This window comes from Lissotriton helveticus, chromosome 7, assembly GCF_964261635.1.
Source record: "Lissotriton helveticus chromosome 7, aLisHel1.1, whole genome shotgun sequence".
Taxonomy (NCBI): domain Eukaryota; kingdom Metazoa; phylum Chordata; class Amphibia; order Caudata; family Salamandridae; genus Lissotriton; species Lissotriton helveticus.
The window spans coordinates 1725441123-1725465327 of record NC_136068.1 but is presented as its reverse complement, the minus strand read 5'-3'; the positions used below and the strand labels follow the sequence as shown (position 1 = coordinate 1725465327).

At 46.5% G+C, this 24205-nt stretch overlaps 1 protein-coding gene across 1 annotated transcript in view; it reads right to left on the bottom strand.

Moving 5' to 3' along the window:
* Nucleotides 1-126: 126 nt before the first annotated feature.
* The window catches only part of ATP4A (ATPase H+/K+ transporting subunit alpha), a 66378-nt gene continuing 42299 nt past the window's right edge, over nucleotides 127-24205 (bottom strand). The window contains exons 19-23 of the mRNA XM_078655431.1: nucleotides 10921-11066; nucleotides 10509-10642; nucleotides 10133-10234; nucleotides 2121-2212; nucleotides 127-921 (exon numbers count right to left, since the gene is read on the bottom strand). Coding sequence (XP_078511557.1) covers nucleotides 893-921; nucleotides 2121-2212; nucleotides 10133-10234; nucleotides 10509-10642; nucleotides 10921-11066 — 503 coding nt within the window. The 3' untranslated portion in view covers nucleotides 127-892. The remainder of the gene's footprint in view (nucleotides 922-2120; nucleotides 2213-10132; nucleotides 10235-10508; nucleotides 10643-10920; nucleotides 11067-24205) is intronic.

Sequence of the window (24205 nt, the reverse complement as noted above, 5' to 3'; positions counted from 1 at the left end):
ATATATATATATATATATATATATATATATATATATATATTTCTGCTCCAACTCCTTAGTCTAAGGACAAAGAATTCTCCGCACTCCGGGGTAATTTCTCCAACAGTTGCTTTATTGCAGTGTATATATAATTGCTCAAACCGCTGAGCTAAAACCATCAATGCCTGTTAGATCAATTGGGAGCTGATGGTATTTCTGAATCCTAGCTGTGAGCACCAATCCGAAATACACCAGACACCAGAAGTAATGCATCCCATGTCATGGCTCTGTCCACCAGTCCTACATTCTACCAGTGGCAGGATTAGACAACCGGAAGCTTAAACGCTGTTCCTAAACTTCACCCACCAACTTCACCAACTCGGAGGTAAAACCCAAGAGGCCCTGATTTTGAGGCCAGCTTTGTGTGGTGTAATCTGGTTACTGGCTAGGCTTTTGTCTTTATTCTTACTTATTGCACTTTTTAGTGACATCATTTGATGCGAGTCCATGCGTAAAGGATGATAAACGGCTGACCTAATGTTAAGAAAAATTGAGATATATCATCTTTTTGTTTAAAAAAAATTAAGAAGCCAATATTTTTTATATGGAACAAGAGCATGTCACACTTTGGAGTGAAATAGACCTGTAGCAACTGAGACAAGAACAAATATTAAATATCAATACAGAAAAACATAAAAGTGAAACACAGGAAATTCCAATTTTTTTTGCACAATCTCCTGATGTTCAAGTTAAAAAGCAGATGCCGTACATCCACCCGTCTGTCAAAAGATGTGCAAGAAGTGGCTGCACAGACCACATGTTTGGATTGGTATCCTTTGGATGCATGAAGTCAGTCTTTCTTGGTGGCTCTTCGCATAATGGAGGGTCATAGAGACTGGTATAGGATCGCTCTTCAGTAGTACAGTTCCTTATCCCACCAACCTGTAGATGAGAAAATAAATAATATAGGATAGGTTAGACAAGTTTGGAGCTTTCACAGAGAGTCTCTGTGATATCTGTAGGACTAGAGATTCCTGAGATACAATGCGAGAAAGCCATAGCACCTTTGAAGCAGGGTATCACTCTGTTATTTTGAAAGACTCAAAGCAGCACTCTGTGCATAATCTGCAGACAGAAATATTTCCAGCAAAAATCTGGTGAAATCCTAATGCGGAGCCTAGATTGCGGATCCTGAAAAGGTACAGCCAATCAACGGAACAATGGTGACCACGTTGAAGCTGTTGCATCTCCTCACTATATAAGGGGGACTGTGAGCATCATCTCTAGGATCTTCTCTTGTCCTATTCCCACCTCTTCACCCATGCCCCCGCTTCCAAGTCTTGCTTTCAATTATACAGCCATAGGTGGATCTTGTGGCACCAATAGTGCAGCCTGTGATGCTGCTGGTAAGATCAGATCAGCCATGGTAACCCTCCTACAGGCCTACTGAAACAGGCATGATGATGTATGCATGCGGTCTGGAGATTTAGCTGGAGGAGGTATGGTTTTACTGCAGTGTGACTGGCCTATTGGGCAATCAGCCAGTGCCTGATTGGCTAGTCTCCCCGATCAGTGTGTCGAATTAATTTTTGGGCTGTTTATGGACCTGTCTTGTGACCATGTGGGCCGGTTTTCACTGTTGATACTTCAAAAACTGCCTGCAGCAAACACAAATGTATACAATCTCCCATCGTTTGCAAAATAGACATACAGCTGTCTTTACAGGTTCAAAACTGCTTTGATTTGCAAATGTATGCCAATTGCTTTTGTTAACTCGTTCATTATAGGAACCACTTACGTGCTGATGCCCAGGCCACGTTTTTGTCCCTGTCTGACCCTGCTTTACTGTGGTGTTGCCTGATCCACAAGAGAACCTGAGTGGACAGTGATGATATGAAATGCCCGTACCTGAGATGAATTGATCTACGTGGACCATTACATTCTGGAAAAGGCCATTGTCGAAGAATGAGAACCTAGTTCAAAGTCCATCAAAATCGAGCACCACTGCCCTTTCTGTTAAAACAGGCACCTGTATCTGGGTGTTACCTTTTGGCCAACTTAATTTCTCCCACCCCCATTTGTTTAGCCCTTAGAACGTGAGATGGTGCAGCTTTGGGCAAGTGTGCTGCTTAGGAACTTACTGCCAGGGTGTCTGCGCACTCCCAGTTTGCGTATTTCATCGTATACGAAGATCAGGATTCCATAGGGAATGGGTACAAGCCACCACTGGAACCTATGAGAAGAATAAACCGCAATTAGCTCAAATTGTTCCTGTGCAATGAATGACGGAAATGTTTGCAAGAGAAGAGATTTAGCAAAATCAACCATTCATCCTAATATTATTAATTCTCTAATGCGTTCCTCTGAATATTAATCATTCTCTTAAATCACACGTTCATCCGAATATTCATTTAATTTGAGGACAGAATTCATTTTAGGAATATGAAACTGTATACCTTTATTTAGTTGTCTAATTTATTTGTTTGAAGGAAGGGAAGAAAGTTCTGTAAAATATTTTTTTCATTAGAAGCTAGATTCTTATGTGTTTGTACAGCACACTGTCGCTTGCGAGGGCATCTTGGCACTGCGCAGATGTGTGTATCCCAAACCCCTGCCTATGGTAAGTTGGTCAATTGAAAAGCCAGGTCTTTTCACTTTTTTCAGAGTTCAAGAAGATGGGAGGAGGAGGAGGAGACTCTGAAGTGTAGTGGGAAACCTTTCATCGCTTACGGACTGATGTAAGAGAACGCCTATCCCCCAGATCAGGTTCTGTGTATGTGAGAGAAATGTGTAATGAGTAGGAGTACTCTGGTGCAGACTTGTCTAGTGGAAGGAGATGCGAATGTTCAGGTAGATTTGGGCCCTGAATGTATGTGTGAGGAGTTTCAATTGAATGTGTTTATTTATCTGAAGCCAGTGAAGTTCAGTGCGGTATGACGTGATGTGAGTTCTATGTGGGAGCTTGAGGATGAGTCTGGCTACTTTGGTTTGTAGTCGTCAAATGAGTTGCTTAGTGATCCAGGCATAGAGGGTGTACCCAAAGTTCAACTAACTGGTGACTAGGACGTTAGTGACTGTTTTTCTAGTGTTGCTTGGGAACCATTTTAAGATATTCCTAAGCATCTTCCGGGTGCGGAAGCTGGATGCAGTGACAGTGTTGATTTGTGCAGGCATGTCCAGTTTGCTATTGAATATTTTTAAGTTTCTGGGATGGGTTCTGGGTGTGGGCCAGATTTCGGCCATCCACCAGTGGGAGTCCCATGGTGATCTGTTGTTGCCGAAGATCCCTACTTCGGTCTTGTCGCCAAAGATCACTACTTCAGTCTTGTCAATACTGAACGTGAGACAGTTGGTTTACATTCAGATAGCAACTTCCGTCATGCAGGTGGTGAACTTGTCTTTTGTATTGAGGGTCTTGTCCGAGAGAGAGATTATGAGCTGTGTGTTGTCGGCATATGAGAGGATATCGATGTTGTGTGCTCAGATGATGTTGGCCAGAGGGAACATGTATGCTTTGAAGAGTGTGGTGCTGAGCAATGGACTCCAAGGAGTAAGGTGCCAGGCTAGAAGTTTGTGTTCTATCCTTTAAGACGGAGCAGTTACAGCAAAGGGCGGATACTTAGGGATGCCAATCTCGTGCAGGTGCCTGATGAGGATTGGGTGTGAGACTGTCAAATGCTTCAGAGAGGTCTGGGAAAATTAGGTCAGCCGTGTCTCCTCTGTCAAGGATCATGCAGATCTCATCTGTGGCGGCAAGGAGTGTTGTTTCTTTACTATTGAGGCCTGAATCTGGACTGCGTTGCATCAAGGAGTTGGTGGTTGCTGAGGTGGCCGATTAGCCATTGTTTAATTAGTTTATCCAAGACCTTGGCCAGTTATTTCAGGGGGGAGATGGGTCTGTAGTTGGAAAGCGTGGCTGGGTGAGCAGATGGTTTCGTGATCAGGCGCATGACGGTAGCATGTTTCCAGATGTTATGGAATTTGGCAGAGTTGATGGAGGCGTTGATAGGTGTTAGAGTTTCAATGGTCCTTAGGAGTCCTTTGGTGAAGGTGTGGTGGCGGAAAGGCCGGAAGGAGCCGCCAAGTGGATAGTCTTCATGGTGGCAGCTATTTTGACAGTGCTGAAAGCAGTCCACGATCTCAGGGTTCCTTCATCAGGTGTGATGGAAAACTGAATTGTGACTGATGTGGTCCTTGTTGAGGGTCTAAGTTGCTGTTTGTTGTATATTGAAGTGATTTTTGTTTTTTTACAGAAGAATTCCAAGAGCTTGTTGCAAAGGTCTTGCAAGGCGGTGATATTGCTAGTGGTGGCAGGAGGTGTAGTGAAGCCTTTGTTGATGGCTTACATTTCCTTACTGCTGGTGTCCATGCGAACTGCTAGAACTGTGCGCTTGGTGTTCCGTATCTGCTGGTGGTACCGTCTTAGGACTGATTTGAAGATGTCTTTACTTCTGGTGTCTTGGCTTGTTCTCCATTTGCTCTCCAGTTGCTTGCAGTGGCGTTTCGGCAGCCTGAGTTCCTCCGTCTATCAACTTGCCTGTAGTCGGGCTCTTGCTGTCGGATTGCTCGTGAGGAGAGCCATGGCGTGTGCTCATGCACCGCTCTAATTGTTGAGGTTTTTTATGGGTTTCAGCAGGTTGTTGTGTGCTCGGGCCATTGCTTGGATGGGACAGAAGCCTGCTCCTCTTCTGAGATGCTGTTTCAGCTGTGGTGGGCAGTTCCAATGGTAATAGGTCTTTGGTGGATGAAGGATGAGTATGCTGAAACTAGCAAGAGTGTGGTCTTTCAGGTCATAGTTGCCATTTTGTTGATTGTGATGTTGCGGATTTAAGAGCAAATTGGGTTCTATAGGTATCCGGCAATACAAGTAAATTTTTGGTGTGTATATGTAATTTGCACCAAGGTAGTAATATGCAGCATATTTCACCCCTGCTATTTGACCGTTTCTTTATTTTATATTGTATTGTAATTGCATTTGTATACCCAACTTCTTTTTATCGATTTTGAGCAAGGAGTAAGCACGAGACAAATGCACATCTGATCATGCATCACAGCAATCTCTTGGTCGACTGTATTATCAATGGAGAACTTCCAACACATCAGTACTAGACCTATACCTTCACCTCCTCCAGCAGCCCACAGCATTTCCAACTTCCTCTGGCTCCTGCACTGTTTCTTTTTGCAATGATCAGTACTGTTTTGTGATGCAGAGTGTTACTATTTGTATTTTGTTATTTCACTTGTAAGCAATATACAAGCACTGCTTTCTCTGCAGTAAAACTAGGCGTTGCAATAGTAAACCAGCAATGAATGTGTTATACATAGTGAATAGCAGGTCGGGGCAAATAAGCACATAAGGGGTAAAAAAGGAGAATGGCAGCCAATTTTTATGGTAACCTACCTCATGTGTTCTCAAATATTGATTAGAGCTTAATCTAACTATCAGTAGCAGTTAATCTAGGGGGGGAACTGGCAGTGGTGATTGATTCTTAATCTCAACAACTTTACTCTAAAACATTTTTAATTGCTGATGATTTAATGATACCGTTTAACTTTGGTAAGGATTTAACATGCTTTGCCCAATAATATTCTACACATATTTTATGTATGTTCTACACAATGTTAGCCACAGGCTCCACCCTACCATACTGTGCACCTTCAAGAGCTCACATCACTCATTTGCGTATCTGGTTAGATACCTGGACTAATCTGGGCTCTCATGAAACCGAAATGGTAGTAGTGTTGATTAAGTTCATGAATAAATAAATATTGCAAGAAAGAACTCAACAGAATTTGCATACGTTGCTAATCATTAAAACATTTTTTTTTAGCTTTCTGCGCTCTTAAACCTCTAAATCTAAACTGTTAATATGAAATGTGACATTAAAAGGGCCAAACCCCAATACAGTCTAGCTAAGAAAAAAAAAGAGAACTTGTTCGGTGAGCCTCATGGGTCCAGTTAGTTTCATAAAATGACACACAAGGCAGTTCCCTTCAGTACCAGGTCTACTATGGCAGGGTGCTTTTTCAACCCCGAAATATTTCTAGTTTTAGTTTAAGTTTCCCCCCAAACTAAAGTTTTTCTAAAACCATAAGAAAACAAGCATTGGCGAAGCCAAAAGGCTGGCTTCCAAATCTATTGGCTATGCCAAGGGTTATTGTTTCTAATTTTGCCAGATAAGACACCTCAAAAGAGTGATGGAAAATGTCTGTTATTGTCCTATTTGGAAGTTTTGTCTAATTATTAGTGGTCACACTTCCTTTTGTACTCATGGGATGATATCGAGCAGCTTCACATTTTGCTGCATGGACTTCGACTTAAATAGATAAAGAGAAGGGATAGGTGTAGTATTTTGGAAAGGTTCAATTAAGAGTAAACAATAGATTAGAGTCAATATTAGGAAAAGATTTAAGGTTAGGGAAATGATAGGGGAGCAGTGTAGGGTATGGGTAAAGGGAAGGTTTGAGGTCATGGTAAAGATAGGTGGTTAAGGGGGCATATACTTCCTCTGCAGAAATCTGTGGTTGACCTCATTGTCAGGTGTTCAAATCCTGATCACGTGACTCATACTTTTTAGTGAGGTCTATAAAATGATCATTGGGTAACAAACATCTGGATTTAAGCACCAAGATCCCCCACGGGGTGATCCTGTGCTTTACAATTGGAAATGATTGGAAGACCACAATCCATATGGTCGCACACTGCTCCTCCTACCAGCCGGTTGGCCCCGAGGCATTATGGTTAATGCAGTGTGTTCCAGCATGTGCGCTTCTGAAAAAATGTCGAGTATATCCACCGTTGTGCTGGCCATCCCTGGACACGTGTTTCTAGGTCGTTACCTTTCATCAGCAGGGAATAGGCGTGTGTATTGGGCTGCTGCGTAGGCTGCCAAAAGTGTTCTCAGGTCTTGATACCTCTCGCGGCACGCAGGTGCGTAACCATGAGCTCGTCAGCTCGACCGGCTCAAGGGAGCCTTAATAAACAACAATCCATATGGTCGCACACTGCTCCTCCTACCAGCGGGTTGGCCCCTAGGCATTATGGTTAATGCAGTGTGTTCCTGCGTGTGCGCTTCTGAAAAAAATGTCGAGTATATCCACCGTTGTGCTGGCCATCCCTGGACACGTGTTTCTAGGTCGTTACCTTTCATCAGCAGGGAATAGGCATGTGTATGGGGCTGCTGCGTAGGCTGCCAAAAGTGTTCTCAGGTCTTGATACCTCTCGCGGCGCGCAGGTGCGTAACCATGAGCTCGTCAGCTCGACCGGCTCAAGGGAGCCTTAATAAACAACAATCCATGTGGTCGCACACTGCTCCTCCTACCAGCGGGTTGGCCCCTAGGCATTCTGGTTAATGCACTGTGTTCCAGCGTGTGCGCTTCTGGAAAAATGTAGAGTATATCCACCGTTGTGCTGGCCATCCCTGGACACGTGTTTCTAGGTCGTTACCTTCCTTTAAAAATGGTTCCCTCGAGCCATTGGGCTGACGAGCTCGGATAACGCACCTACGCGCCGTGAGTGGTACCAGACCTGATAATGTTTGGCAGCCTGCACAGCAAACCCCTGAATACTACCTATACTCTGCTGATGAAGGAAAATAATCCTGAAACACCGGTGTCCAGAGTTGGTGCTGCAACTTTGCTTTTACACTTCTAGATCTACGAAAGGCGCACATGCTTTGAAGAACTGCATTGACCGAGATGCTCTTGGGGTATACCCACTGGTGGGTGTTGTAGTGTGCGACCCATGGACTTTCATTTAAAAATGGTTCCCTCGAGCCATTGGGCTGAGGAGCTCGGATAACGCACCTATGCGCCGTGAGTGGTACCAGACCTGATAATATTTGGCAGCCTGCACAGCAAACCCCTGAATACTACCTATACTCTGCTGATGAAGGAAAATAATCCTGAAACACCGGTGTCCAGAGTTGGTGCTGCAACTTTGCTTTTACACTTCTAGATCTACGAAAGGCGCTCACGCTTTGAAGAACTGCATTGACCGTGATGCTCTTGGGGTATACCCGCTGGTGGGTGGAGTAGTGTGCGACCCATGGACTTTCATTTAAAAATGGTTCCCTCGAGCCATTGGGCTGATAAGCTCGGATAACACACCTACGTGAGTGGTACCAGACCTGATAATATTTGGCAGCCTGCACAGGAAACCCCTGAATACTACCTGTACTCTGCTGATGAAGGAAAATAATCCTGAAACACAGGTGTCCAGAGTTGGTGCTGCAACTTTGCTTTTACACTTCTAGATCTACGAAAGGCGCACACGCTTTGAAGAACTGCATTGACCGTGATGCTCTTGGGGTATACCCGCTGGTGGGTGGAGTAGTGTGCGACCCATGGACTTTCATTTAAAAATGGTTCCCTCGAGCCATTGGGCTGATAAGCTCGGATAACACACCTACGTGAGTGGTACCAGACCTGATAATATTTGGCAGCCTGCACAGGAAACCCCTGAATACTACCTGTACTCTGCTGATGAAGGAAAATAATCCTGAAACACAGGTGTCCAGAGTTGGTGCTGCAACTTTGCTTTTACACTTCTAGATCTACGAAAGGCGCACACGCTTTGAAGAACTGCATTGACCGTGATGCTCTTGGGGTATACCCGCTGGTGGGTGGAGTAGTGTGCGACCCAATGGACTTTCATTTAAAAATGGTTCCCTCGAGCCATTGGGCTGACGAGCTCGGATAACTCACCTACGCGCCGTGAGTGGTACCAGACCTGATCATATTTGGCAACCTGCACAGCAAACCCCGGAATACTACCTATACTCTGCTGATGAAGGAAAATAATCCTGAAACACCGGTTTCCAGAGTTGGTGCTGCAACTTTGCTTTTACACTTCTAGATCTACGAAAGGCGCACACGCTTTGAAGAACTGCATTGACCGTGATGCTCTTGAGGTATACCCGCTGGTGGGTGGAGTAGTGTGCGACCCATGGACTTTCATTTAAAAATGGTTCCCTCGAGCCATTGGGCTGACGAGCTCGTATAACGCGCCTACGCGCCGTGAGTGGTACCAGACCTGATCATATTTGGCAGCCTGCACAGCAAACCCCTGAATACTACCTATACTCTGCTGATGAAGGAAAATAATCCTGAATCACCGGTGTCCAGAGTTGGTGCTGCAACTTTGCTTTTACACTTCTAGATCTACGAAAGGCGCACACGCTTTGAAGAACTGCATTGACCGTGATGCTCTTGGGGTATACCCGCTGGTGGGTGGAATAGTGTGCGACCCATGGACTTTCATTTGGAAATGATTGGAAGGTTTAGACTTATGATAATGGATGGATTAGGGTAATGGGGAAGGAAAGTGTGAGGGTAAATACAATGGTGAGGGTAGGAGTGAAGGTTCGGGGAACTGGGCACGGAAAAGGGACGATCGAGGTGCTTGTCGTTGAGGTAATGGTAGAACACATATTAATGATAGGCAGACATAATGGCAGAAGAGATAGCAACATAGATCCCTACGTAACAAGCCTGATCTAAGGTGGTCTAAACACCCATGCTATAGGAGCGTGTTCTCGTTTTTGGTAGAGAACTGTACACTGGCCCATGGGCACCCAGGCCTGTGCTGTGCCACGCCACACCATGCACATGGAAAACGAGAGGGTCCTATTCGCAGCCAGATAGCCAGACCTCATGTTTGGTTGCTATACATATACTGATCCGGCCCTTGTGTTTCAGGCTTCTGTGCATACCTGAGCTGTGCTGGCTGCAGGTAAACAGACCTGACATCCACCTGCATACATGTACTGACCCTGCCCTTGTGTTTCAGGTTTCTTTTGTCAGATCTGGGCAACTCTGTCTGCATCCTGCTAGAAGGGAAGGCACAGGGTGCAGCACTATCCAGTTCCAACTGGTGGCAATAGCATGAAGAGATTATTCACTTGATTACTTCTGTAGACCCGTGTCTAGGGTACAAATCTGATGACCTCATCATCTCATGGTATCTTAATCCACCTTCCCAATAACCGCCTTGAACCCAAATATTACTGTGTAGTGTTTACCAGGAGCAATTAAAATAAACCGAGAAGCTGTTAACCTTTGAGCTCATCTGCAGCTTAACAGGCTAATGACTGACTTACAAGGTAGTGGCTGCCTGCAAGTTTCAAAGTTTGGGTACTGCTATAATACTCACCGGATGGGCATGAAGTTGAAAATATTTGGCATCCCGGGGCAGTAACATAGGAAGTTGCCGAGGAGGATCTGGAAAACAATGGCTATCACCAGTACTTTGTTTCTGAAAGAGAGGCAAGAGAAGGCGTGAGCATTTGGACCAGTGCTAAGAAACATGGAGTTTTACAGTCACCAACAGGGTTGCAAGACTGCTTACCAAATTACAGTTTAAACAGCGGAGTGCATTGGGATTGAAAAGGGTTGCTTTGGTTTACTGCGAATGGACAATTTCACAGGAAGCAAAGTTCTTAAGAAATGTTCAGAGGGTGAGCTAGGTAGCTGTGCATGTCCTTCAGAGGAGAGTGAATAATAATTCAGCCAAAGAGTGGCACCAATACCTGAAGAACCCCTGCGTGAAGACAGACAGACGCCGAGTCTTGCGAATGAGGACATCAGAAATCTGGCACATCTCAATGCTGATGAAGAAGACAGTGTAGCAGGTATACTGCTGGTAGAGACGCTGGCTGAAGGTCTGAAAGAGACATCGCAGAACATGGTCAATCTCATATTGAACGCAGTATAGGAGGAAATGGTGTTGACGTCAATCTTATAATATATCAAAGGATTTACAAATGCTTAAGTCCTGGATAATGCCTAGAGAGTTGTCCTGGTATTAGCATCTAAACAATATCTACGCAGTGATTACCGGTCCATCATACATAAACAATTAACCCCCTTTTCTACGCTTTTAATCCTGGGATCGTGCCTGGTATCCAGGATCCGAGACATGATACACGGAGATTTGCTCACCCATTCCTGGCCATAGCTGTCTTCCAGGTCTTGTAATTTTGTGTTTTCCCATTGTGCTCGAAGCCCCAAACAGTACTCTGGGTACCATCCCTCTTGGGCCATGACGGTAAAATAGTCTGCGAAGCCAGCAAAAGATTGGATGACACCTGAGGGAAACAGAAACACACGTGGTCATTGCAGGAACCTTTCTCAACTAATTTTGCAACCATGGCCAGGCGTTATCACTAGTTTAGGCAATTTTGAGACTAGTGGGGTGCACAGTGCCTCTTGGCCACAACACGGCTGATGTAAAACCACCGCGGTACCCTTGAGGGATACTGACTGAACTTCTTCTGGCTCCCTCTACATTTGTACCTATTTTTAAAAGGAGAATACATATATTCAAGCATTTATTTAACGTATGCACACGTTTTGTCAACACAATATACATGTCTATAGTATAGGGACAAAATGGCTAAAAGGATGTCTTCCCTACACATAACTTGGAGGCCAGTATGAACTTTAGACCCCCAAAGGCATAAATGAATGGAGAAGGTGGTAAATGTTCTAATGTATTTTTTCCAGATAATCGCTAAATTGCTATAGGGGGTGGGTGGAAAGGTCGAAAGCAGGTGATACAAGTGGGGTTTTCCATGTTCACGAACAGATGAGGATTAGTCTGAGGAGCACAGGAAAAAAGGTCAGCAGACTCATTTTGTAGATCGATTTTGTTTCTGTTTGAGATACTTCATTAGAAGTGAGGAGTTGACCTTTTGGGGTAATTTATAGGGAGTCAAACTTATTTGTTGCTCGAGAAGTTCTGCATTTTTACACCCAGGGTGTTAGTGGATGATGCACATGTATTTAGGCTGCAGAGAAACCTAAACAGCAAGCTGCATGTATCCCGAATGCTGCAACTAAGCTTCAACGGATGCAGCTACTACACAACTGGCTTTAAGGCCTTCTGCTGGTCATCTATAGTGAGAAGCATCTCTCTCATCTGCTCACACCACACCCCATGATCTAAATCCTTACTCCTATTAAAGGAGAAACTTCAGATTCTGACTGGTTCCTTTATTGATAAGTCCCCTTAAATTACCCTATTGGGCGATTGACCCTTTTCAGGGCAGAAACAAGTGGTGGATCTTGCTCCGGACGACAGTAAGAGCAATCTGCAATCACCTGGAATTCAGAAGTGCAGACAATATAATGTCATCTGACCTCAACCTATGAGGATTACAGGTCTGCATGTGAACTGTGACCCTACCTCTCACACTCTTCCTCTGCTCACCTTATTAATGTGCTGAGACGTGCATGCTGCTACTGGATAGGTGCACACTGCTGAACCCCACACATGGCACTAAAATATATCTCAGAGGCTTTACCTCAGCTAATCCTCTTTCAGATCTTTATAACAAAGAGAATACATCCTTACTCGTCCACCCGAAAAGCTATCTCGGCCATAGAAGGTGGAAGAAAATACTGTATAACTGTAAATACACATGTCCTTGGAAAACAGAAATTATGCACTGGAGATCATAATCCAATGGGGCGGATGCAAGGAAATGGCTGTTTTTCAATGACTGGCCGGAGCAAGGGTTTTCATGTCCACAGTAGTTTTAGGAAGCATTGAGGGTTGTATCAATATTTCTTTTTCTTTTCGGTGATCCCCCATTTGTTGGGGGATAGTTCCTACATTAAAGGAAGTTGCCAACTATTGCCATACGGTCACTGTTGTCACTGTCCCATGTGTAGCAGTCACGATCATCTACCAGAAAATGTTTTTGACTTTCCTATCTATGATGCTAGCCCAGGCATAAGTCACATCTGCTTGGCTTCGACTGGTCACTTTCACTCAACCAGGACCAGATAGAGCAGGTGACGCATCTCATGCAAGAGTGAAAAATTGTATTGCTATTTTCTTAGCTGAGGGATCAAGCGGCATGCTTGTTTGCCACTGCTGGGGTAACGCCAAGTCCAAAGGCAGCTCACCACCAGCACCACTATGCACGATGCTTTGCTGCCCACCCTGAAGTCCAGATTTCCTGCAAGTAGACTCGCTGTCGCATGTGGAACTTGTGCAGGGCCTACCGGGCAGCTAGGAATGCTGCTGAGCTGGGGGGTGATTTCGTTAATGGCGACCTGCGTGAGCTAAACGAAATTCGTTTTGCTTTCAGTATTTCGCAGCACACGCAGGTCTCCATGGATGAAATCAGCCTCCACTGCAGTAAAATCAGGCAGCAGCTCGGCAGCATTCCTAACGGTAGCCAGTCCGTCCCTGAACTTGTGCTCACCATCAGCTTCCTCACTCACCTCTCCTACACTTCCTTGCTGCAAGGAAGTCAGGACTCTTTCTGCTGTAGGTTGTTCGTTTGTAATGTTACTAAAGGTACTTGGCTTTCAACATTGTATTTGAAGTTTTGACCTTCTGGGCACTTATGAGGCTGTACGTCTTCAGACCAGCACCTTCCTACAGAGGGTCGGACTGGCCTAGCAGGCTCCATGGAAGTCACCGAAGTTCTGGTCTCCAGCATCAGTGTATGAGCTGTTTTCTTGCAGTTTGTGAGGCTATTTTATGTTCTGCTGGTTCGGTTTTTAAGTCCATTTTTCTCTAATACCACAACCATTGCCTAAGCAAGCAAAAATGTATGCAGCCTCCCATATCTTTCAGAACATTTATAAAGCGTGCTTTAACAAGTTCAAACCTGCCCTGATTTGCAAACGTGGGGGACTTTTATAAGTACGAGGTTCACAAATGGGGGCCAATTGTTATCAATCCGCACCGATCACCTGTCCTGCCATGCTGCTGTTGGTCTACTCCCCCTGTTTTGAGCCATTTTATTTTTGGATTCTGCCTTCTGACAGCCTTCTCCCACAATCTGCTTTTCTTGCACCCTCTCATCCTTAATCCGTCTCACCATAACTCGTCCATCTGTTCAATTTTAATGAACTCTTTCTGAGATAATTTACTCAAGCAGCTTAAGAAAAGCCACACGCTCAAAACCACTTGTCTTCTAATCTGCTGTAGCTATCCTGCACTACAGCCTAATGCAATCTCACTCACAAGCCACCGCCTGCACCAAAGCATAATGCAGTGCGACCGTGCCCCTCACAGTCGGGGTATATAACACTCACAAACTATAGCACCAACGCCTAATGCAGTGCGCCTGCGCACCTCTGAGGTGGAAGGATTCTCACTAACAAACCATCTGTAGCACCAACGTCTGATGCAGTGTGCCTGAGCACCTCAGAGGTGGAAGGATTCACACTAACAAACTCTCTAGCACCAAAGTCTGATGCAGTGTGTCTGCGCACCTCACACACTGGGTTTCTCACTAACCAACCATCTGTAGCACCAACGCCTAATGCAGAGCCCCTGCGCACGTCGGAGGTGGAGGGATTCTCACTAACAAACCATCTGTTGCACCAAAGCTCTTTTGCAATGTGCCTGTATACCTCACACACAGGGTTTCTCACTAACCAACCAGCTGTAGCACCAAAGTGTGATGCAGTGTGTCTGCGTACCTCAGAGGTGTAAGGATTCTTACTAACAGACCATCTCTAGTACCAAAGACTAATGCAGTGCACCTTCACACCTCACAGACAGGGGGTTTTGCTCACCATCAAACCACACTGCGGATCAAAGCCTAATGCAGCGCAACTGCACACATCACAGACAGGGTTTATCACACTGACAAACTATCTGTAGCACCAAAGCCTAATGCTGTGCACCTGCACACCTCACAGGCAGGGGGTTTGTCACACTAACCAACTATCCATAGCACCAAAGTCTAATGCAGTGCACCTGCGCACCTCTCAGGAATGGGATTTATCACACTAATAGACAATCTCTAGCACCAATGCCTAATGCAGTGTGCCTGTGCACCTCAGTTTGTAGGTTTCTCTCACCAATGATTTCCAGTAGCAGAGCATAATGCAGTGTGCCTCACACCTCAGAGGCAGGGGGTTTAGCTCACTAAAAACACAGCCCCAGCACCAGAGCCTAATGTGGAGTGTTTTCACACCTCAGAGGTAGGCCTTAGTGAAATTTTAATTATGCCAGAGTAATCAAAATAATTTTGCGTTACTTTTTTGATGTGAAATTTCTGAAAATGAAACTCTTACTCCTGCAATTATGAGTAATTTGGCACAAACCCCCTTCTGCAGGAGCATAGGAACAACAAACGTAGAAAATGGAAGCAGCTACTGGCTGCTGCTGTTCGTGTTACATTCAGTGCTGTTTTCTGTGCGCAAAATGCATCCTTGAGCCCTGTTTGGGCGTGAGGGTGCATTGCCCCAGTATTGGAACTTTCATAGATTCCCATGCTTTGTATCATTCCCCGTCGTCGGAATGGGAGCCTCTGTAAATAAAAAATACCATAGTAGTAAGCACAAAGTGAAAAAATAGGCCTAGGCCTCATATCATTTTGTAGCTTATCCACCTCTTTTTGTAAAAGAGACCAAATTCTTGCAATAGCCAATCAGAGCAGCCTCACCCCATAGAACCTTCCCGAGAGAGCCTCAGAGCCTCAGATTTTCTACCGCACGTTGTGCAAGGGAGTCTCCATTGAGCTCTGCTCAATTTTCTTCACTTCTGAGTATATTTCTACAACTTTTTGCCTGTTTTTTCGTCATGTCTGACAAAAAGAAGAAAGCACTTTTTAGAGCCTGTGCTACTTGCTCAAAAAAGAGGTTGTTTGTTGAAGACAAACATGAAGACTGCATATACTGCTTATATCCGGACCATAAGGCAACTGACTGCAAGATTTGCAGAACCGTCTCCACCAAGACCTTGAGGGACAGAGAAGGCCGCCTGCTGACTTGGTTGCAAAAAATGAAGGATCGCAAGGGAGTTCTGTCTTCGGACAGTGAGGGCTCTTCTGCTGTGTCATCAAGAAGATCAAAGAAGAGGGGTAGGTCTCCCCCTTCAACATCTAATGAGCCCCATGTGAAGGCCTTGCCTGGGACTTCTGATAGGTCTGATAGGCCTGCTTCCCTAAAATCTCCTCACCACGGTGAAAAGGAGAGGCAGGGACAGCCTGAGGAGTTGCAACCTACAAAAAAGGCTAAGAAGATCATCTCTGTGACTTCACCACCTTCAGAGAAACAAAGAGGGGTAAAAAAGTATTCATCTACGCCTCAGGACATTGCTTCTGACAAGAAACAGCGTTCGTCGACGGTGAAAACCACAGGTACGTCGACGATTCCTATCAAGAAAGACTTGTCTCAAAAACTGGGCTCGTCGACGATGGCTTTTTCCACGTCGACGACGAGGGTAGCGTGGACGGCGATGACGACGACGAGAACAAGGTCTACGTCGACGACGCCGGCTACCATGATTCTGACGACGAGTTCGTCGACGACTCCGTCAACGATCCAACCATCGTCGACGATAACCATCTCACCGTCGACGGCTCGGCCTTCGACGACGAGCACAGTCTCTTCGTCGGCGCTCCCGTTGACGAAGATTCAACCGTCGACGAAGATTCAACCGTCGACGACGATCCCGTCGGCGACTGGGAAAATCTGCATTTCTCAAAGGAAGAGGCCTATAACACCAGAAATGACATCTCCACAGCGGGTTACGCTGTTGCCTCCATCATTATTACTTGATGATGACTCTGAGGAGGAAAATGATAGCAATCATGGGCCAGCTTATAGCCCATCTGACTTGCAAGTCAAATCACAGGAGGTCAGTTCTGAAGAAGGCAAAACGGAGCAACACCAATATGCTCCGCAAGACTGTTATGACCAGCAAGAGAGGCCTTGCATGCATGTTCATTCACAGAGATCTCCACGTCTGTCTCAACAGGAGATGGTAGCGATGCCGTCCTCTCTCATCTCTGACCTGCAATTAATGTTGCAGGACTATCGGAGGCGGTTTCCAACTCAACAGGAGGTTCAACAAATACGTCCTCCCACACCTCCGCCATCGCAAACAGTGGCAGACGCCTCTTTGCCCTTAAGGGTGCATGACCCAGAGCCCGTAGAACATCCTCAAGAGGTGGTTGCCATTCGGGATGATGATGATGCCTCATCAGATGCGGATCAGCAGGGGGAACCTGAGCAAGATCAGAATATAGACTGGAATCAGGATGGCCTTCAAGATCCAGATGTAACAGGGCCTGATACCGCAACCTCTCCTCCAGCAGATGTTGGAGGTTTTCACAACCTAATGGAACGAGCGTCCAAGAGATTTGGTCTTCCAGTTACCACAGTTCAATCGGACTCTTTTTGTACGACTTCAAAGAACCATTCCGGAAGTCAGTTCGTTCGATCCCCATCATTGAACATGTTTGGTCAGAAGGAATAAAGGCTATGCAAAATCCAGCCACGGTCCTCCCAGTACTTCCCAGACTGGAGAAAAAATATAAGGCGCCGGAGGCAGCCCGGCATGTCTTATAGGTAATCCAAAACCGGACTCGGTTATCTCCCAGGCCGCACAGAGTAAATCCAAAAATCCATCCACGCCGCTAACGACACCACCTGATAAAGAGGGGAGGCGTCTGGACAATGTTGGAAAAAGATTCTCCGCAATGGCCAGCCTCCTCGTTAGGTCGGCTAATGCTCTGGCGATTCTGGGGAGATATGATCGCCAGATGTGGTGTGACCTCTCCCCGTTTGTGGAAGAACTACAGGATGGGTCTAAGGACGAGGTCAGGAAAATCTTGATGGAAGGGGAGCGTGCCTCTTCGGAGGTAATCGACTGCGCTATGGATATAGCAACTATGGCCTTCCGAGTTCTAGCAGGCTCGGCTGTTTTAAGACGCCAGGGTTGGCTGCGAGCCACGTGGTTTAGACAGGAAGTACAGAACAAAATTCTGGACCTACCTTATGGCGGAGAGATGTTATTCGGTAAACACGTGGATGATGCCCTACAAGGCATACAGAAAGATACTGACACGGCTAAGTCCTTGGTGATGTTCAGGACCCACTGGTCTGATGTTATGACCTTCCAGCTGTTTAGGCAATTGGCAATTGGCAATCCTTCCCCCCACTGGTGTTAACGCGGGTACAGGAACAGTAGAAAGAGCCACATGGCCGCTATTGTCTCTTAGTATTGTCTCTCCTCTGTTGCCCCTGACGTCCTTTCGTGAATATTGGGGTTTGTATGACTGGCCAGGTTGAGAGTAGTTAGAGTAGCGTTGCTGATTGCCGCCTCTGTAGGATGAGAAACCTCTTCCTCTTGCCCCCTTAAAGGGAACTTTGCGGTATTGTAATGTTCCCTTTAAGGGGGCAAGAGGAAGAGGTTTCTCATCCTACAGAGGCGGCAATCAGCAACGCTACTCTAACTACTCCCAACCTGGCCAGTCATACAAACCCCAATATTCACGAAAGGACATCAGGGGCAACAGAGGAGAGACCATACTAAGAGACAATAGCGGCCATGTGGCTCTTTCTACTGTTCCTGTACCCGCGTTAACACCAGTGGGGGGCAGGATTGCCAATTGCCTAAACAGCTGGAAGGTCATAACATCAGACCAGTGGGTCCTGAACATCATCAAGGGAGGACACACGTTGGAGTTTCAAAATCTTCCTCCAACGAGAGCTCCAGACTCCATTACACCCAAACATCTAGGACTTCTTCGTCTCGAGGCCCACCAACTCTTCATCAAGGGGGCAATAGAGCCTGTACCTCACTCCCAGAAGGGGAAAGGGTTCTATTCCAGGTTCTTCCTGGTTCAGAAAACGAAGGAGAAGTGGTGTCCGATTTTAGATCTACGGGAGCTCAACACTTATCTCATCAAGTTGTCCTTCAGGATGGTCACCCTTCAGGACATTCTCCGCCTTCTCAATCTAGGGGACTACATGGCAACCCTAGATTTGGAGGATGCATATTTCCATGTGCCCATTCATCCAGCTCACAGGCAATATCTTCGATTCACAGTAGGCAAGAGCCATTTTCAATTCAGAGTACTCCCTTTTGGTCTCCGGTCCGCACCGAGGATCTTTACAAAGGTACTGGCTCCTGTGGCAGCTTTTCTCAGGAAGCAGTCTTTCGAAGTCTTCCCTTATCTGGACGATTGGCTGGTAAAGGCTCCTTCGTTCCAAGAAGCGTCCAGGGCAGTCACGAGCTGCAGTCAACTGTTCGGGCAGCTGGGCCTTCTGCTCAACAAGGAGAAATCGATTTTGCGCCCCTCCAAGACAGCGAGGTTTTTAGGTGCGATCCTAGACACGGATTGCTGCATGGCTTTCCCTTCGGAAGAGCGCCAGACCAAACTGATTCTCTCAGCTCGCCTCCTGCAAACAAAAAGTTTCTGTCAGTTCGCCAATACAAATCGCTTCTCGGATCGATATCCTCCTACATACCATTGATACCACACTGCAGGCTTCGAATGCGTCCACTGCAGGAACAGCTGGACAAACAGTGGCGTCAGGTGACAGGCTCCTTCGACGACAAGATAGTGATCACACCGGGAATGCGAAAAGCAAGCAGCTGGTGGTTGCTAAAAGAGAATCTTTCAGTAGGTTTGCCATTCCAACTTCCACCATCTCCCATGGTGTTGACAACAGATGCTTCCATGGAGGGGTGGGGAGCGGTCCTCCAAGAACTGAAAGTCAGTGGTCATTGGAGCATAGTCCAAGGCAAGTTCCACATCAATCTACTGGAACATATGGCCATTCGTCTAGCCTTACAGGCTTTCCTTCCAAGGATCCGCAACCGTTCAGTGGTGGATCGTACAAACAACACCACGGCCATGCACTACATAAACAAGCAGGGTGGGACAAGATCCTGCACCCTTTCGAAGGAAGCACAGAGACTTTGGAATTGGGTGATCCAACACAATATCACTCTTTCAGCGGAACATCTTGCGGGCACACTCCAAGCCACAGCAGACGCTTTGAGTCGCCAAAAGACTATCAGCCACGAATGGGAATTGGATCAGACCATTCTGGAGGAACTGTTTTCATGTTGGGGGACCCCAACCATCGATCTGTTTGCGTCTCCTCAGAACGCCAAATGCCAGTGCTACGCAAGCAGGGATCACCATCAGGGATCCTTGGGGAATGCGCTTTTGATTGCTTGGTACGGCGCATTTGTTTATGCCTTTCCACCTATTCCGCTGATCCCGAGACTGATCCGCAAGCTCAAGGCGGAGCCGTGCAGAATGATTCTGATTGCACCAGCATGGCCCAGGCAGGTTTGGTACACAGAACTCCTTCTCTCCCAAGATCAACCGATTCTCCTGCGGCCTGTTCCATCACTATTAACAATGGCTCACGGGCAGGTTCTGCATCCAGACCTGAGGTCACTCCAATTGACAGCGTGGCTCCTGAGTTCAGAGAGTTCCAGGGTTTGAATCTTTCAGGAGAATGTAGAGACATTTTAGCCCAGGCCCGAGCGCCTAGTACGAATAAAACCTATCGGGCGAAGTGGAAGAGATTCTGCCTTTGGTGTCAGAGACAAGGTCTACATCCATATACTTCTGCACCGCACCAACTCTTGCCTTACATCCTTTCTCTTGCAAAATCTGGATTGGCTCATTCTTCTGTAAAGGTACATCTGGCAGCCATTTCTAGATTTAGACGATCATCATCAGGTCCTTCCCTCTGGTCTGCGAGGATCGTTAAACAGTTCCTGAAAGGTTTGTTCAGGGTTTTTCCTCCAGTCCGGCCTCCACCACCAGCCTGGCATCTTAATTTGGTTCTGTCACATCTGATGAAGGCCCCGTTTGAGCCTATTCACAGGGCCGACATGAAGTTTGTATCATGGAAACTGGCTCTTCTCTTGGCCCTGACATCGGCTAGAAGAGTTAGTGAGCTCCAGGCTTTCACAATTGAGAAACCCTTTCTACAATTTAAGACTGATGTTCTCATCCTGCGGACAAATCCTAAATTTATTCCAAAGGTCCCCTCAGAATTTCATCTGAATGAGCCGGTGATCTTAAAGTCCTTCTTCCCGCGGTCCTCCTCGCCAGCAGAGAGGGCGTTACAGTCTTTGGACATTCATAGATTTCTCAAGTTCTACTTGGAGCGGACGAGACTGTTCAGGAAGTCTTCCCAGCTTTTTGTATCATACAGTGCTCCGCGAAAGGGTTGTCCAATTTCTAAACCCTGCATTTCCCGCTGGATATCAAGTGCAATCCAGTTTTGCCATCGAGAAGCGGGAAAGCCACTTCAGCGAGCAGTTCGTGCTCATTCTATGAGGTCAATGGCTTCATCGGTGGCTCTATTCTCAGGTGTCCCGATCAAGGACACATGTAGAGCGGCGACATGGAGCAGTGTCCACACCTTCACTCGCCACTACTGCTTGGATTCTTCTGTGAAAGAGGATGCGGCAGTGGGCCAAGCGGTCTTGAGGAACCTTTTCCATTAAGTCGGTGAGCTTTCCTTTCTATCCCGCCTTCCTGTATTGCATATTTTGTATTACTTGTAGTTGTTCTGCTTTGTGATGCCAATGTGTATCTGTTTTCTTATCAGGATTATGTATGACATTTACAGATATACAAATGACAAAATATGCTTTCTCTTTACTGCTAGCTATTCTGATACAAAGCATGGGAATCTATGAAAGTTCCAATACTGGGGCAAGAAAACAAGTTACTTACCTGTAACTTTGGTTCCCCAGTATTGGTAACTTTCATAGATTCCCATGCACCCACCGTCCTCCCCTGGGAAAGCTCAGCCTTATTGTCCAATGATGTTGCTGTTCACAACGGCTACGAAAATCTGAGGCTCTGAGGCTCTCTCAGGAAGGTTCTATGGGGTGAGGCTGCTCCGATTGGCTATTGCAAGAATTTGGTCTCTTTTACAAAAAGAGGTGGATAAGCTACAAAATGAGATGAGGCCTAGGCCTATTTTTTCACTTTGTGCTTACTACTATGGTATTTTTTATTTACCGAGGCTCCCATTCCGACGACGGGGAATGATACAAAGCATGGGAATCTATGAAAGTTACCAATACTGGGGAACCAAAGTTACAGGTAAGTAACCTGTTTTCTTTTGCATTAATAATATAGTGCTAAGTACTGGGTTACACTCCTCACATAATTCCACGTAATCTCACAGAATTTTGCTATAAATTCACAGAATTACACCACAGCAAATTACGCAAGGTACGCCTACCCCTACTCAGAGACAGGAGGTTTCTCCACCTAAAAACACATCCACAGGACGACAGCCTACTGCAGTGCGCGTACACACCGCAGAGGCTAGGGGTTCCACTGCCTAAGTTTCCAGTAGCAGAGCCTAATGCAGTGTGCCTGCGCACCTTAGAGGCAGGTGGTTTCTCACTAACCAACCATCTACCACAAAAATCTAAAGCAGTGTGCCTGCACCATTTAGAGGCAGGGGGTTTCTCTCACTAACAATCCATCCACAGCATGATAGCCTAATGCAGTGTGCCTGCACACCTACGAGGCAGGGTCTTGTCACACTAGCAATCTGTCCGCAGCACCACTGCTAATGCAGTGCCTGTTCATATGAGAGGCAAGGGTTTTTACTAATTAACAACCCCTAGGACTAGTGCTTAATGCTGTTCACCGGCACACCTCAGAGCCAAAGGGTTTCTCACTAATAAACCATCCACAGCACCAGAGTCTAACACAGTGAGTGTACACCTCAGAGGCAGGAGCTAATTTCACTAGCAACCCGTCCGCAGCACCACAGCCTAATGCAGTGTGTCAGCACACTTCAGAGGCAGGGACTTATCTCACTAACTATCCCCAACGCAGCAGTCTAATGCAGAGACTGTACAGATCAGAGGCAGGAGCTTATCTCACTAACAATCCGAAGTGCCAGAGCCTAATGCAGTCTGGCTGTACACCTCAGCGGCAAGAGCTTATCTCACTAACAATCCCAAGTGCCAGAGCCTAATGCAGAGTGTCTGTACACCTCAGAGGCAGGAGCTTATCTCACGAACAATCCCAAGTGCCAGAGCCTAATGCAGTCTGGCTGTACACCTCAGAGGCAGGAGCTTATCTCACGAACTATCCCAAGTGCCAGAGCCTAATGCAGTTTGGCTGTACACCTCAGAGACCTGGGCTTATCTCACGAACAATCCCAAGTGCCAGAGCCTAATGCAGAGTGTCTGCACACCTCAGAGGCTGGAGCTTATCTCACTAACAATCCCAAGTGCCAGAGCTTAATGCAGTCTGGCTGTACACCTCAGAGGCCGGGGCTTATCTCACGAACAATCCCAAGTGCCAGAGCCTAATGCAGTGTGTCTGTACACCTCAGCGGCCGGGGCTTATCTCACTAACAATCCCAAGTGCCAGAGCCTAATGCAGTGTTTCTTTACACCTCAGAGGCAGGAGCTTATCTCACGAACAATCCCAAGTGCCAGAGCCTAATGCAGTCCGGCTGTACACCTAAGCGGCAGGAGCTTATCTCACGAACAATCCCAAGTGTCAGAGCCTAATGCAGAGTGTCTGCACACCTCAGAGGCCGGGGCTTATCTCACTAACAATCCCAAGTGTCAGAGCCTAATGCAGTGTGTCTGTACACCTCAGGGGCAGGGGCTTATCCCGCTAACAATCCCAAGTGCCAGAGCCTAATGCAGAGTGTCTGTACACCTCAGAGGCCGGGGCTTATCTAACGAACAATCCCAAGTGTCAGAGCCTAATGCAGAGTGTCTGCACACCTCAGAGGCCGGGGCTTATCTCACTAACCATCTCCAGCACTAGAGACTAAGCCAATGTGTCGAAACTAGCAATACCCAGCACCAGAGCCCAATGCAGAGTGCCTTCACAGCTCATAGGCGGGGAACCTCAAAGCCAGTGACTTATCTCACTAACAATCCCGAGCACCAGAGCCTAATGCAGGGCTTGTACATATCACAGGCAGGAGCTTATCTCACTAACAATACCCAGCAACATAGCCTAATGCAAAGTGTCTGCACTTCTCAGAGTCACATGACATTTTTTTACTAACTAGCAATCCCCAGCAGAAGAGCCCAATGCAGTGACCGTGCCCCTCAGCTGCAAGGGATTTGAGTAACTAGCAATCCCCCGCACCAGAGCCTAATGCAGAGTGCCTTCACAGCTCATAGGCAGGGAACCTCAAAGGCAGTGACTTATCTCACTAACAATCCCCAGCACCAGAGCCTACTTCATTGACTGCACATCAGATACAAGGGGTTTTTACTAACTAGCAATCCCCCGCACCACAGCCTAATGCAGAGTGCCTTCACACCTCGGAGAGTTTCTCAGTCACTAACAAACAGTCCCCAAATACAGTGTGTTACACACTCAGGAGGAAAGGGAAGCTTTCTCACTACTAGCAATTTTGTGCATGTGGACTTTATGAAATGTGCCTGCACATCTTAGAGGTCTGTTGGTCTGACGCTGAATCATAATGGAGCCAA